At 40.4% G+C, this 14,693-nt stretch overlaps 2 protein-coding genes and 1 long non-coding RNA gene across 17 annotated transcripts in view; 1 reads left to right on the forward strand and 2 right to left on the reverse strand.

Annotated features, from left to right (window-relative positions):
• Positions 1 to 4,482, forward strand: part of NPNT (nephronectin) — a 36,429-nt gene extending 31,947 nt beyond the window's left edge. For 10 of the 12 annotated variants that reach the window (XM_071742620.1, XM_071742623.1, XM_071742622.1 and 7 more), the window contains 2 exons: positions 913 to 1,169; positions 2,490 to 4,482. In XM_071742620.1, the coding sequence (XP_071598721.1) occupies positions 913 to 1,169; positions 2,490 to 2,585 (353 nt within the window). In that variant the 3' untranslated portion in view covers positions 2,586 to 4,482. The remainder of the gene's footprint in view (positions 1 to 912; positions 1,170 to 2,489) is intronic. The other 2 variants (XR_011725650.1, XR_011725651.1) reach the window with 2 other exon arrangements.
• Positions 4,483 to 7,667: 3,185 nt separating this feature from the next.
• LOC139795698 (uncharacterized) lies at positions 7,668 to 9,363 on the reverse strand. The gene is made up of 3 exons (XR_011725654.1): positions 9,092 to 9,363; positions 8,436 to 8,504; positions 7,668 to 8,156 (listed from the first exon to the last, which is right to left on the reverse strand). It is a non-coding gene; the product is annotated as an uncharacterized lncRNA (long non-coding RNA).
• Positions 9,364 to 12,836: 3,473 nt separating this feature from the next.
• The window catches only part of TBCK (TBC1 domain containing kinase), a 58,927-nt gene continuing 57,070 nt past the window's right edge, over positions 12,837 to 14,693 (reverse strand). For all 4 annotated transcript variants that reach the window (XM_071742615.1, XM_071742616.1, XM_071742618.1 and 1 more), the window contains one exon: positions 12,837 to 13,490. In XM_071742615.1, coding sequence (XP_071598716.1) covers positions 13,380 to 13,490 — 111 coding nt within the window. In that variant the 3' untranslated portion in view covers positions 12,837 to 13,379. The remainder of the gene's footprint in view (positions 13,491 to 14,693) is intronic.

Here is a 14,693-nt window from a genome sequence, read left to right on the forward strand (position 1 = left end):
TCAGGTTCAGAGTAAAATAATAATTTTTTTTTTAAGCTTTCAAAAGTGAACCCTCCTCCCTTTGTTTAAAGTTATCATAAACCTCACAAAAGTTTTAATGAAAAACTATGGTTGTGGGTTGACTCCAAGATGTGAAATCTTATCTATTGTGGCTTTGAGTTCCTATATGACAGGGCACCTGGGATTTATGGAAGTGCCTGCCTTTGTTTTAAGGCTTACTTTATGTTGCCTTATCTGAAATAATCCAGGTTTTGTGTTCTAGGTGGTTTTCCCTGATCAGAGGTCATACAGGATTTTGAATTAAGGATGCAGGTTCACTGCCAACACACTACTGCTAGTGAAGGCTTCAGGGAGTGTATCAGAGTAACAGCCATTTGGGAATCATTGCTCTGTCTGCCTTTCTCTACTCTAATCCAGATGAAAAATTTAAATTGTAGTTATATAGAAAAGCTGCCCATGTTTGCTTTGAGCCTCAACCTGAACACAGATCCCAAACAAAAGGGAAGGGACAAAACCTGTAGCTCATGTACAGGAGCTGGCCTTTGCTGGCCTTCTCATGGATCTAACAGCAAAACCCCTGCAGTTTACAAGGGGCATAAATGTCAGGAATGAAGGAATGCAATAATAATTTTCCAAAGAGGGGTTATTTGCTTTGTATAAAAGTAGTTAAGATGGGCAAGACCTAACCTGGCACTAATGAATGCAGCAGGACCAGCACTGTAAATCTCACCCTGCAGGAGGCAGATGCATCAGTTCTGATTCATCTTCTAGCTTAGGCTCTGTCTGAGATTTACTGGACCTTGTGGTCCCTTTTAATTTTTTTTAATGACTCCTATGCACTTGGTCCAGCAACACAGCAGAATTAAAAAACAAACCAAACCACACCTTACTTAACTGCCTTTTCTCTTGCAGGGGGACAGTATCTCACCATCTCTGACCCCAAAGGCAAAGAAGGAGGAGCAGCACATCTGATCCTGCCCTTGGGGCACATGGCTCAGCCTGGTGATTTGTGCCTGTCCTTTAGGCATAAGGTGCCTGGACTGCACTCTGGTGCCCTCCAAGTCTTTGTAAGGAAAAATGGAGCTCATGGACCAGCTGTTTGGGGAAGAAATGGTGGCCATGGCTGGAGACAGACACACATAACTTTACCAGGACAAGGCATCAAGAGCGTAAGTGACCCATGTGACCTGACCCATGTGCTGCCTTCTGTGGTTTTGCAGGAGAAGCTGAAGACACTTTGATGGTGTAGCACTGGAATGTTTGTCATCTGGGTCCAATTTCAGCCTCTGTGTTTACCTCTGGTTTACTCCCTGCCAATGAAATCACACTAAGGATAAGAGAGTCATTGTGCATTTTGTCAAATTAGGGTTTGTTTTTTTTTTCACAAACCCCACCTACAGCAATAGACACATCAGAAATTTCAGAAGAGCCTTTAGTGAGCTACAGCACAGAACTTGTTTCCAGGAAATCCCCGTGGAGGAGAAAGCAGTCTAATGAACAATGGTATAAGACTGTGCATGGATTTCCAAAAGCCTGTATCAAGATTCCCTGTGAACAATGCTCTAAATAATACAGTGCTGTGAAACAGGAAGAATCAGCCCCTGTGGATTAATAACTGATTAAACTAGGGCAAAGATACTGAAAAGAAGTACATTTTGATAATGCAGGGAGGTTAGATTGCAGCCTCACCTGGTTTCAAGCTCTGCAGCTTGCCTGCAGCTGACTCCTACAAAGTTTTGCTGTAGGGCTTTGAATAATTTTTAAGCCATGGTCACAACCACTGACTGTATGAAACAGTTCAGCCTTGTGAATCTACAGCAGTAGCACAGGTGACCAGTACTGATTAATGGGAAATGTTTCTTGAAGACAGCTGACCAGTCTGTGTTGGCTCTGATTTGTGCTCCAGGCTTTGTAGTCAAGCTTTTATGTTTGGTGAATTTCCTGTATTCAGGCTAAATCTGGACTGCTGCTGATCTGCTGAAATCCATGCCCAAAGCTCTGCTGCCATTTTGTGAGGAGCTGAAGCTCCTGTCGATTACCCTGAGCCTGCAGGAGCCAGAATTTGTTAAATAAAAGATGGATGTTTCTAGTTCCCACAACTAAGGAGCATTAGCAATGAAAAGAGCCTCTAGGAGACAGCTGGATTTTTTTTTTTTTTCCAGAATAGAGAGGATTGTTTGTGTTTCTCCTAAGGGACAATGAAAGCAGAGCAGAGATCATACCTTGGACGTGCCATCTCACCTCAACAGATGGTGCAGCTGGTGCATCTCTGTCCTGAGCTGCTGGTTCATCACAGAGACCCTGTAAAAGTGAAGAAAGGAGAGGATCAGAGACAGAAAAAGCAGCCATAATTCTGAGTAGAACAAATAGTAATGATTGCCTGAGCTTTCTCACACTTTTGCTTTCTTACTGTTGAGTCCTCTCTCAACCGAGTCTTCTTTCATTTTACTTGATTTTTTGCACTCAAATGTTTCTAATTCTTTTCCCAGGTTATTTTCAAAGGGGAGAAAGGGAAAGGAAGAACTGGGGAAATTGGACTAGATGATGTGATCTTGAGGAGAGGACGCTGCTCTGAAGAGCATTAGCAAAGACATTGGACCAGCACAGTTGTCTCCTCAAGCCCTTCTCCTGCTACTCCTACCAAGCTTTGAAACAGAACTCCATGAAAAAGAAGAAAAAGTTGAAGAATGACTTCCTGGTGGTCTGCTAAGTGCAGTCTCACTGAAACTCCACTTAAAACCATGAAGAGCACCTCCCAGGATTCAGGAACACCAATCACAGGCTGGTTGTTTCTACTAATCCTTACCCCTAACTCATATTTTGTATGTAATAATTTTATCCCCTGATAAGCCAGGTGAATGCTCACACCAAGAGCACACGTGATAAAGGGAGAATTGATGGGAATGGTGGCAAAAACAAAAAAAACAGCTCCATCTCAGAAAGTTTCAGTGTTAACTGATGTTCATTATCTTCCCACAGTGTTGCTCTCACTGATTAGATCTGACAGACAGTGGGACTGCTCTAGCTTCAGAGTCACCTCAGATTTGCAGAAGCCTGGACCTGAATTTTGGCTTACTGCCCCTGCCCTTGCAAGAAGGGTTTGCTTCATATCAAGTAGCATTTATTTTGGGGTTGCAGCTGTGTTAACAACAAGCAGTTACACAGAGTAAGCACTGCATCCTGTAATATTGCGTGTTTTGTGTATATGTGTATGGTTATTAACATATTTATGTTCTTAATATTTACAGACTCTAGTTGTGAGGTAACTGGCAGTCATGCTTTCTTATTGTGCAAGACAGGAGCTGGGCAGATTCTCTGATCCTGCTCGGTCGTGCCCGTGGCTGTGTTACCAAAGTCACTTAATGGTGCTCATTGAAAACTGCTGGTGCAGCTTTTCACGTTGTAATATTTTGAAGGCAAAAGACCAAACCCTTACCTGATACAAACTGGCATCTGATCGTGCTGTACAGGTTTGCATTTAGCTCAGGAGCAAGGCCTGAAGGGCTCTCAGTCCTGCAAGAAACTCCTGGTTCATTTGAAGACTGGAGAAGAGAACTTGCATCTTGACTGAACCCGTTGACACCACCAGGAATGTTCCCTTCCCACAGGTAGTACAAGCCTACACATAAGCAGAAAGCAACAATCCAAACCATGAAATGCCTTCAGTCATCTTTGTCAAAATTCCATATTCTGTCCAACCCTTCTGTACATAGTAAACATTTTATTCTTTAGACCTAGAAAGACTATTAGCCCTAGCTGGGATGAAATATTTATCGGAATTTGGACTGACTTTTTAGTTATGTATCATGCATGAGGTGTGCAGTTTCCCAGGGAATTCTTCTGTTTGGTTCTGGGGGCTTTTAAATGAGGAACATCATCATCATCACTGCTGATACCAGTTCTAAATTTGACAAAGAGAATTTTAAGAAAATGAAAATTTAAGAAAAAAATTTAAAGAAAAATTTAAGAAAATGAAAAGCATTGATAAAATGTTGTTAGTGGCACAGTCTTAAAGCCTCAAAAAATGCATCTATAACAGAAATAAGTCCCAGATCTTTTAAATGCTTAAATACAATGTAAAATAAATGTCAGTTCCATATCATTTTATAAGACCATCATTAGAAAAAATTCATCTTAAACCTCTCACAAAGTCCAAAGAGACAAAATTGCAAGACCAATAGGAGTCATATTCCAAACGCCTGCTTCTTACAAAATATTCTTCCAGTTTGTTCCCTAGGACAAAGCAGAATATGTACAGTAAAAGTTTATTTGACCAAACAGAGAGTCTCTTGCAAAACTGTATCAGCATTTTGAAAAGGATAAACCAATGCATTTTTAAACATTTTTAAGCTATTGTGTTTTAAATATGATAATGATTTTTCTCTCTTACGTTATTTTGTAAAATGTCAGAAATATCTGTGAATAGTTGAAATACCTTGCCCTTATTTTAAAGCAACCAGTAAAGGAGGCTGTTACTTGCAACTAATTGGAAATTTTGTGTTGATTTCTAGATCAAAAGTTTTGTTTTTACTGCAGTGAAATGAACCAAAAGATGACAATTCAATCAAAGAAGCAGCTTATTATGAAATATACAAATAAAAGTGCAATTCACTGTAATATGACAAGAGCATTATATAGTACTCATAAGAAAGAATGACTGTTTTCAACTTAGCTTTTTTACAGTTTCACAGGTAATTTAAGAGCTTCTGCAGTATAAAATGTCCACGTTACAAGAAACAGCATCTATCATAGTTTCACACACTGATACTGCCAGTTTCATGTGAGCCTCCAGAAGAAGAGAGTATGACCTGAGGTCTTCCTATGGAGTTGGCTGTAACTGCCCTTCCTGCTTAGGATTTAAATAGGTAACTGTCACAAACAGATATTGAACTAAATTGATATTAAAAATTTATCAAATGTACTGTATAACCTCCTGCCAGGTTATAATTACTTGTTTTAAAAAGAAGAGTTAAACTTTTTTCTCCCCAAATAGATTGCAAAGAAATATTCTCCATAAATGACAGTAGCATGACTAGTGGAAGTGTGCATCTACTGCATTTGTTGACATCAAAGTGAGGACACAGTGAGACCAATACAAGATTTTGTTTCCAGATCCCATTCTATCCAGCCACGTCACTACATCCCCAGGGAGCACTTTGAATCAGCCCCATCTCTTCTGCAGGAAACCTTCCTTAGGTTTCCTTCCATAAACTACCTTGCACTTGAACTTCACAATATTGGTTCTACTCTGTCTGGAGATTACAATAACCACCCTAAAAAGAGTCAGATTAGTCATGAGAAGACAACCCTGAGCAGAAGAATGCTCCTGACAGCAGCCTACACTCCAAGAGCCAAGTTTCTCCTCCTGGTGTGATCTCTTCTGTGCACTTGTATGGTCTCTTCTAAACATTGTTCCTTTGCTTGGAAAAAATTGTCCTCTAGACAATACTCTTGCTAATTCCTTTGGGCTGAGATTGCCTATTTTTTGAAAATCAAATAGCCTCTGTTGCTGCTGTGGTCCTGAGCTTTTGAGGAAAAGAAGGTTATCAAAGCCTTTATCCTTAGCTGCATACTTCTAAGTTTAGGCTCCCTTCTACCAGAGTCACACAAGGTATATAGCACTGCACCTGGCAGTGTTTGCCAGCTCCTGCCCAAACAATAATAAAATTTCTTTGCCTCAGGACCTGCTGAACCCAAAGACTGTTTTCTCTGGCATGAGAAGCCAATTGACTCCTTGAGATAAATACTAAGCAAACAGGAATATTTTACTTTAGGAACTAAGAGGCCAGAACTTTTTCCCTGCAGCCATGGTCACGCCCCTTGTGCCTGTAACACTGAACTATTTTAAAAAAATTAATTCCTGTGGTATTTTCCTAATAGCCACAAAGCAGTGGGGCATGCTGTCAGACACACATTGCTATTATTACTCCATTTATGCCTCGTGACTCTGACCTTTCAAATTCAGAAAGATTAGCCAGCTGTCAAATGAAAAAAAAAGTTAAATTCCTCTCTTTGTAACCTTCCCTCCATTGCTTGCTTTCCCTGGGTAGCAGCTCAAACCTGGCAGGGTTTTAGTTACCTCTTAGTTCCTGCCCTCAGACTCCATCACATCTTAGAAGTGTCCAACTCGTGAGCCTTGCAGCTTCTGCATACCAAAAAAAGAAAAGAAAAACTTGTACCTCTTGCCAATGTTTCAACAGGCACAGACAGCAAGCCAAAGCCCAAGTGAAGTGGTGCTGCTCATCCATGTAATAAAGACATTTTCTCTACCTTAAAAAGCAACATTAATAATGCAAAACAAGGGGTACCAACAACAGCCATTCCAACAATTGTACTGTTCCCTTCCCCTCAGGGGGTGGCAGATTAATTGAGTTTGTGACACTAATTCTAATAAAAGCATGAAGTCCATTGGAAATTATGCTGCAGACCCACATAAGCCTGGGGACCTCTTGTTAAGATAGCATCCAGAGAGAGAGAAGCTTGCTGTTCTCTCTCCTCACTACTTGTTCCCTGCTTTAAAATACAGAACATTTTTTTCTAAGACTGTGTAAAGATAAACAAAGATTAAAATTAGGGCAAATATCTCCTCCCCTTGATTTCATTGTCTGAACCCTCATTAAACTCCTCAGTAAGCAAGGTCAGACCCCATCTATTCAAACCCACAAGTTATTTCTGCTTGCCTATGATCTCTGCTTGGAGAGAGCACTCCCAAGCAATCAACCTTTCACTCCCATCTCCTGCCCCCATTCTTTTTCTCCTGCCCTCTCACATTTCCCAGCTTTCTGGCCATCTCCTAGTGGTGCAATCAGCTTTTTCTGTCTGAACCAAGTGGCAACGTGTCCATATGAAGAAGGAATTGCCTCTTGTTGTGTTTGCTACAGAAAAAGACTGGAAAAAAAGTCCTAAAGAAGTTAATTGAGCTGCCTACACTCAGAGGCAGGGATATTAACTGTAGGTCTCCCCAAGCCATTTCTCTATCCACATGTTTGTGTTGCCCCACTGGTGGGTGTAAGAAATAGTGGTGGAGCACATCAACCCCAGCTCAGCACAGCCTCTGGAATTCCATTCTCACAGTTCACACAGTCCTGGGAGTAAACTCCAACATTGCTCTTTCATGCTCACTCTGTTATTAAGTGTCATGCTCAGGTAGCTCTGCCAAAATCCTGGTATCAAATGACAAATTATCATATTATCCCACTGACTTGCACTGGAACAGACTCCCTGAAATGCACTCAAGAAACTTCACAACTGCACACACCCAGAAGTTAAAAAAATAATAACCCCGGGACACAGAAAAAAAAAAAAAAAAAAAGGAGGTAACAATGGCAGAATTCCTTGCAGGAGCAGCAGAACTGTGACAGCAACTCAAGTCCTGACAAGGCACAGAAGAACAAACACGACTGCTTCATGGTACTGCAGGGCAGCACAGACAGACAAATCCAACCCTGGAGCACAGTCAAGTCTCCTCCTCTGCAGTATGGCAGTTTCTGGCCAAAACAATCTTACTTACTACCAGCTTCAGTGCCTCTCACCTCAGTATTCATATAGGGACAGATCAGAATCAAATTGTTTTCTTGCTGACATTTTTTTGACTCACTATAAATCCTAGTAAGAGACAGAGTGAATGAGGCACATCCAGAAAAAAAAAACAAAACAGTCCCAATTGTTTCATTTTACATTTCTCCTTTTGGGTCTACATTGCTGCTCTTGACAGATACATTCACCAACAGAAGACAATAACCAGCTGGGTTCTCAGCTAAAAATGCATAATGCTCTTCACTGAGTAGGTCAACCAGGTTTGCTCCCCTTTTTCAACAGCAGACTGAGCTTCTACTGTAAATGTAATTTTTTAAAAGCTATTGGCTCTCAAGCTTGCCACATTAATGTCAGAAGATTTCCTGCCTTCATCACAGGCTGGGTGATAACAATATTTAAATTCTCAGAGGTGGTAAAAGAGAAGAAACAATAACTGTCATGGAACAGAATCTGTGCCCTGGGGGATAACTGGAGGCTTGCATCCCCCAGGTGTCTTGCTACCTACCTTGCAGCTCCAGGTGAATGCATTGCCACTGGAAGATGCTGAAGTGTGTCTCAGTAGTTGTGCACAAATCCCAAAGGGAAAAAGCAGGTAGAGAAAGCTGGCTGGATCCAAAAACCTTAGGCAAGGAAAAAACCACAATGCTGCCATCAGTGATACAGCTGGTAAACAATGAACAAGCCAAAAGAGGGGCAAAGAAATTGGACCAGAAAATGTGCTATACTGTATCAAATAAATTGCTTATTCCTCAGGATATCCATACATCATGAGTGTGCTACAGCACAGCTGTCACGTTAAATAAGACAGAACTGTATATCTGATAATCTTCATACTTTTCCATGAAATGTTCTGCACATCATGTTTTCAAATTCTCCTGAGATCTGAGCTGCTGGCTCACCAAGTGAGAAGTGCTTCTCATTCATGCATGGCTGCATCTGAGACTTCACAAAGAGCCAGGCCTGGGTCTCTGCAAAGCAAAGAGCAGCTTCAGCAAAGGCAGTAAACACATGAATACCTCTTAAATAATGACACAGTGACACTGGTGCAATCCTAGGAGAACGGATGCATTCCAGACTTGCACTCAGTTGAGAGTTTCTGGATAACAAATTTAACATTAATCCCTTTGTTCCCTGTCCATAGTAAGTTCCTCCCATGTGTTTTCTGGAGTTAACAGATAAATTACTGGGACCTGTCTGTTACCTGCAAGTACTTTGGATACTGAAGAGAGCACAATTTCCACTTTTTTTAATGGTAAAAAACCCTCTGTGCTGACAATACATTCTGAATGCCTACACAAATATTTTATCTGACTTTCCCATGTTTCCCATAGCCCTTCTTTCCCCTCTGATGTTCAAACTCTTCCAGTAATATCCCACTGTGTCTCCCCCCCACACTGCCAATGTTCTCCAGCCCTACCCATATCTCAAGAGGCCACTTCATTTATAGCTTTAGAGAGTTGTATATGACCAAAGGTTACTTGCAGCAAGACTTGCCTGCCTCTTCTGTGAAGCTTGCACTGAATTAGGCAGGAGCTGGGGGAGGAGGATTACTTACTGGTTTTGCTCTCCAGGTGGGGATTGACAGGCAGGCTTTCAACATCACCCAAAGAGTAATCAGCAGTTACAAATTGTATTGTGTGATGAAGACCACGCTGTGCACACAGGGAGCATCCTGGCTCTGTGCTCACTCCTGGCCAAGAGTTAATGAGATAATTTTTCTCCTTGGAGGCTGCACCACTACTACATCCAAGAGGAAAAGCAGCCTTTGCACAAGCAGTACCTCCCACAGAGCAGGCCCATGAAACAAAACAACAGAACATTACCTGATTGCAGGCTGCAGCTCAACCACTGCAGCCAAGAAAGGCTCCTCCTCTCTGATAGCAACTGCTGGCAAGTGGGAATGCAAGAAGCTCCTGAATCTGCATGCATAATCCCTTCCACATATCCTCAGTGGGTGGAATTGTTTGGTTTTTGATTGTTTCTACCCTCTTTCCCTCAAAGTACTCTCATTATTATTCTTCTATTATCCCTTATTTTGATTAAGGCTCTCTGGCTATAGGTGGTATTTTAAATTTTGGTTTAAATAAAAAAACCAACAATGCAGCAGAGAATTCTTAGGTCTTTGGGTGGGTTGAGGCAAAGCTTGATGTTTTGATCATCCCTGCTCATTATTTCTAGCTGGAGCAGAATAAACTATCTAAGGTATTTAAGCCTACGCATAACTTAAAGCTGGGAGTCATGACATTATCTGCAGCCTGACAGTGCCTCTGATCAGCTCCACAAGTATCCTGCTGAATCAGTACAACACAGGCCAGGAAAACAACCCTTGTGCCTGCTGATATTTGAATTTCCTAAGGTTTCTTACTAAAAAGCCCTCTCCTGAGAACGATACCTGAAACAGGGTCAGCAGAGGCTTTAAGAGGATTTGCAGTCAGCCTAAGATTTCACAAGGAAAACATGCAGGAGACTACTTTTTTTTTTTTTTTTAATCAATTAAATGAAATCAGTAAGAACAAATCTCAGCACTGAATGCCCCGTGTGGCTTTGTTCTCTTGCACAGACAGAATGGGTGGTCTGCAAAGCAGGTTAACAACCAACAGTAGCAGGATGACTCTACCAGCATATCCCACTGAAAGCATTTACAGACTGTATGTAAATCCTGACCCTTGTGAGAACAAATTTTTCAAGCTCAAGCCCAAATTTTAAAGTGTTTAGCAGTGAAAGGCTCATTTGCAAAATTAATGATGCAGAACTCATAGAGCCTTTAGTGTCTGCATTGTCCCCACCCTCATATATTGCACAGTACTCACTATAATATTTTTTTCTGCACTGAGTAAAATTAGGAGGTGTTATTACCCTCATTTTAGTGAGGGAAACTGAGCCTCCCTGATTATCCAAGATGTTATCAAATGTTTGTATCAAGGCAGGGAATAACAACCTGAGAGCTCAAGCTCCTGCCATAATCACTGGATCTCATGAAACCCCCCAGTTACTCCATGTACCTGTTCTGTACCCACAGGACTTTTCCTCCTGTGGCCAGCTCAGCTGGCAAGAGCTGATCCCATCAGATGTTGTCACTCTCTAAAATGACAATGTCAGATAACCCTAGACAAAGAGGAGAAAAATTTAATACTGCTTTAGTTAGGGAATATTAAGTAAAACAGTGATGGGCAGTGATCCAGTGATCTCTGGACTGCTCCCATTTCCACCAGAATTGGTGGGCTAAGACAGCAAACACATTTTGGCAGACACACTGGGAAAGCACTGCCAAAACCAGTTAAAATTCTTGAATGAGAAATTAGAACAAAATGCAAAAATTTCCTTTCCCTATTGAAACAGAAATTAACTTAGTGACCGAGCTCTTGCCCTACACAACTGAATTAAAATAAGTAGGCATAGAATGCCTATTTCTAGGCAGATTTTCAAAAATGTTGACTGAAGTAGTATGTGCAGGTATGTCAGTAAGTAGCAGCCATAACCAGCTGCATAACCACAGAACTTTCTAGTTAATTCTATTTATATGGGAAAAAAAATTGATACTGTTTAGCAGTTCTTGACATTTCCTGCTTTTATGCACACCCTCCCTCACATCATCTCTTGACAACTAAGTGCAAACATTACTTTATATCATGAACTTATACTTTATGGCAGCTTTTAAGTCTTTTCAAAAGTATGTCCATACACAAATGGAATATATAGGCTTTGAAGCTTACTCAGACTGGACTCCATTATAGCTGAAATCTATAGATAATCAACATTTAAAAATACTACATATTTTTAACTCAAAAGATAACTTGGCTTATATAAGAATGAAGATATCAATAGGAGATACAAAATACTTCCTACCTTTCCTACCAAAGGAACAAGTAGCTGGGCACACATTAAACTGTATTTTCTCAAAGGCATTTTATTCTCTGTCCTTACCATCCTTTTCTGAGTACCTCTATAAAGGTGAAGGAAATACCAAACTGGGATTAAATTTAGAATTATCACCTGAACTGCTGTATTGCATATAGCCCAATGCCCACTTACCAAAGGCAAATACTTGAAAGGGGAGTGTAAGAAATCATCTGAAATCTTTGGTGTGTTTTCCCAGCCTCTCTTAGTCAACAGTTCAGGAAGGCTCTGAGCTGAATAACTTTTTCAAGCATTGTGATTAATAGTCAGAGGCAGAGCTCTGCCACAAAGCTGTCTTATCCTTCTTTATGAGTATTTTTATAAACTGTTGGCCTCTCCTGGTGACAAAATTCCACATTTTAAGGATGCACTTCCAGCAAAGGACATTCTATTTTGGTAGCCTCTTTCTCCAAACTGAAGAGTTTCAGTCAACCTAGCTGGCATCACCTTATTCTCTGTTTTGTATGCACTCTAATCCTGTGTATCTTTTTTTTTTTTTTGCATTATAAAGCATCTGTGCTGTGTTCAAAATGTACTCTGTGGGTTAACTCTCTGATGTCATAACTTGTTTTGTTCCTTCCTTGCAATCACCAATATCCTGTCTGTGCTGCTGGGCATTGGCAGTGATGTCTTCTCTGTCCACGTGGTTAAATTCATAGAGAATCTCTCTGACACCACCCATCACAAGATCTTTCTCATGCTCCATGAAGCCAAGCAAAATTTTGATCACAGTGGATGATTTTGCAGGATCAGGAAGCTTGTCATTAACCTCACTGCTCCTCTCCATCTCCAGGTAATTTTTAAAGTCAGATAACTCAGCAGATTATTGCAGAGACCCTCTGCTAACAGAAGAACCTGATGATCTGTTCCTGCACAGGCAAGAGCAAAGATTTCCTCTTTCAGCATCTTCCATAAGGCCTCACCTTCCATGGTTTCAGTTAAAAAACCAACAACTTCCAAACCAACAAGAATCCAAATACACCAACCACACCATCACAGAAAATCATTCAGAACAAATCATCATTTTGCTTCTGACTTAGACACTGCTCCCAGCCTTCTTCCTGATGCCCCCTTTCTCTCACAACAGCCTCAGTTTGGAAATCTCTTGTGACAGGAGAAAAATGAAATAAATTAGCTGCTGTAATTTTCCATTTGCCAAACTAAAAACTATTCTCAAGAGCAAATCCTTATTACCTTAAAAGTGGGCTTCTATCCCAAAAAAGCCATGTCCCAAACAATGCTCTAATAAAGAGCAAGGTGTCTAATTCACAGTGCAAGCTAATACTGTAAGGTGAACAGATCTTTGGTGTAATTTTGGTTATTTTACAATAGAATGTTAAATTCTCCCCTTCTGCAGGATATGATACAGTTTGGATTGACTCAGCAGCAGCTCTTACAGTGACTTTGAGTCTGGGACACACCTTTATTTCCAATCCAGATGAAAAAATGCTTTTCTCAGAAAGAGAGTAGACCACAAGATTACTTTTTAAAATATTAAGAGAACACACTTTGTCACAGGATACACACAAGATACAGCTTCAGCTTGTTACTTTCAATATTCACAGTACAATACTTCTGAAAAATAATCTATTTAAGTGTAGCTTACAGCCACCAAGTGCCATCTTACTTATTTTCTGCAGAAATATTTAAAAGATACCACATGCCAGCTGAGTTTCTCTTTTTGTGTTCAGACTCGTTCAGCCAGTTTTGAGCTACATCAGTTCTGAAAGATGTTTCTTGGAAAGCCTGAAGATTCACAGTTTTAATCTGGTCCAACTGGAGGTCTATCCCAAATAATTACTGCAAAGTTCCCATGCTCTAGATCTGCACTGATGATCAGGACAGCATCTACACTGAGGATGCCATAATGCCCTTTGGGTTTGGGATATCCATCCTGTATGGTAACTTCCCTGTTCAGACAGATACTCCTGAATGTTCAGAGTCACTTAAATTTGTGGAGAAGGAACAGTGAGGAGACCAGTTGGCTTGATCTTGTTGATTCCTCCATCTAGGATACAAACCCTTGGGTACTTGTTTTTCACTAGATGAGCTGCAAACTGAAACAGAAGAATCATTAGCAAAGTGCTTATTATTAGAGTCTTTAAATTGAAATAACTTGGTGTTAAGTAAAGCAAATTAAACAAAAGGAAAATTATCAAACTCTAGAAGTTCTTTCTTTGCACCAGTTAGTCCAACACAGGAACCCAGGCCTGTCTGTTGAAACAGCTGGGCTGAACTGGGTGGTCATGCTCATAACCTTGAACTTTATTTACCTCTGCTTAGGCAGGATTTTTCCTCATTCTAACAGGATTATTTAATATCAGAATAATCCCCGGAACCCCTCTCAAAACATGAAATAAGATATTTTCCTCTGCATCAATCTAACACCTTGCTGTTTTCTGTGGGTTCCCAAGTGAATTAACATCACAGTTTGATGCTTACCCTGTCAACTTTGTCTGACATAACTGGATCTCTCAGATCTCAGATATGAATTTGGGGTCTGTCCTCTCCCCTGTCCCCCTGATCCACCCTCAGGCAGGGTACATGGTACAAGCACACATGTGCACCCCAACTCTGTGAAAGACTTTCCCCAATTGAGTCACTCCATAAACCAAGACCAGGAGATGTCAGTTTCCATGTACCAACTTCAAGAAAAGTTGCTACACTGGTGAAGGAACAGTGTTTCCTGTATCACAATAGTAATGATGATTAAACAAGAAAAAAAATCAAAGGAAAAAAAAATTGCATATCAAGTTATAAAAAACCCAAAGCAAAGGAACATTATTTTGTGCATCAAATATCAAATTGCCTTTGAAATACTGACTGCAATACATCAAAAAGTAAGCCACCAAAATAGATTAATCTGAAACTAAAATACTTCCACCTTTTTTTCCAATGCCTGTGAGAAAGACAGCCCTGCCATTTCAGATTGTTGCTTTGTCCTTGACTGAAAAGTTAATACCATTTGTAATATCACCACGTGCCTCCCAATGGACTGTTTAAAATGCTTATAACTACCTTTTTAACTCTTTAAAATTATTTGTTATACTATTCCAGATTCCAGTGAATGCATGATGTCCAAATAACTGACTTTGCACAACCAAATCACCAACTCAAGAACAGCAGTAGGAAGCTCATCCAAACTAAGTATATGGGATTTCTTTTTATGTTTACATTCCTTATAATTACCTTTGATAGATTAACAAAAACTAAAGCAGAAAAATATGTGCTATATGTTTACCTGACAAAGTATAAATGAC

Source organism: Heliangelus exortis, chromosome 4 (genome assembly GCF_036169615.1).
Source record: "Heliangelus exortis chromosome 4, bHelExo1.hap1, whole genome shotgun sequence".
Classification (NCBI taxonomy): domain Eukaryota; kingdom Metazoa; phylum Chordata; class Aves; order Apodiformes; family Trochilidae; genus Heliangelus; species Heliangelus exortis.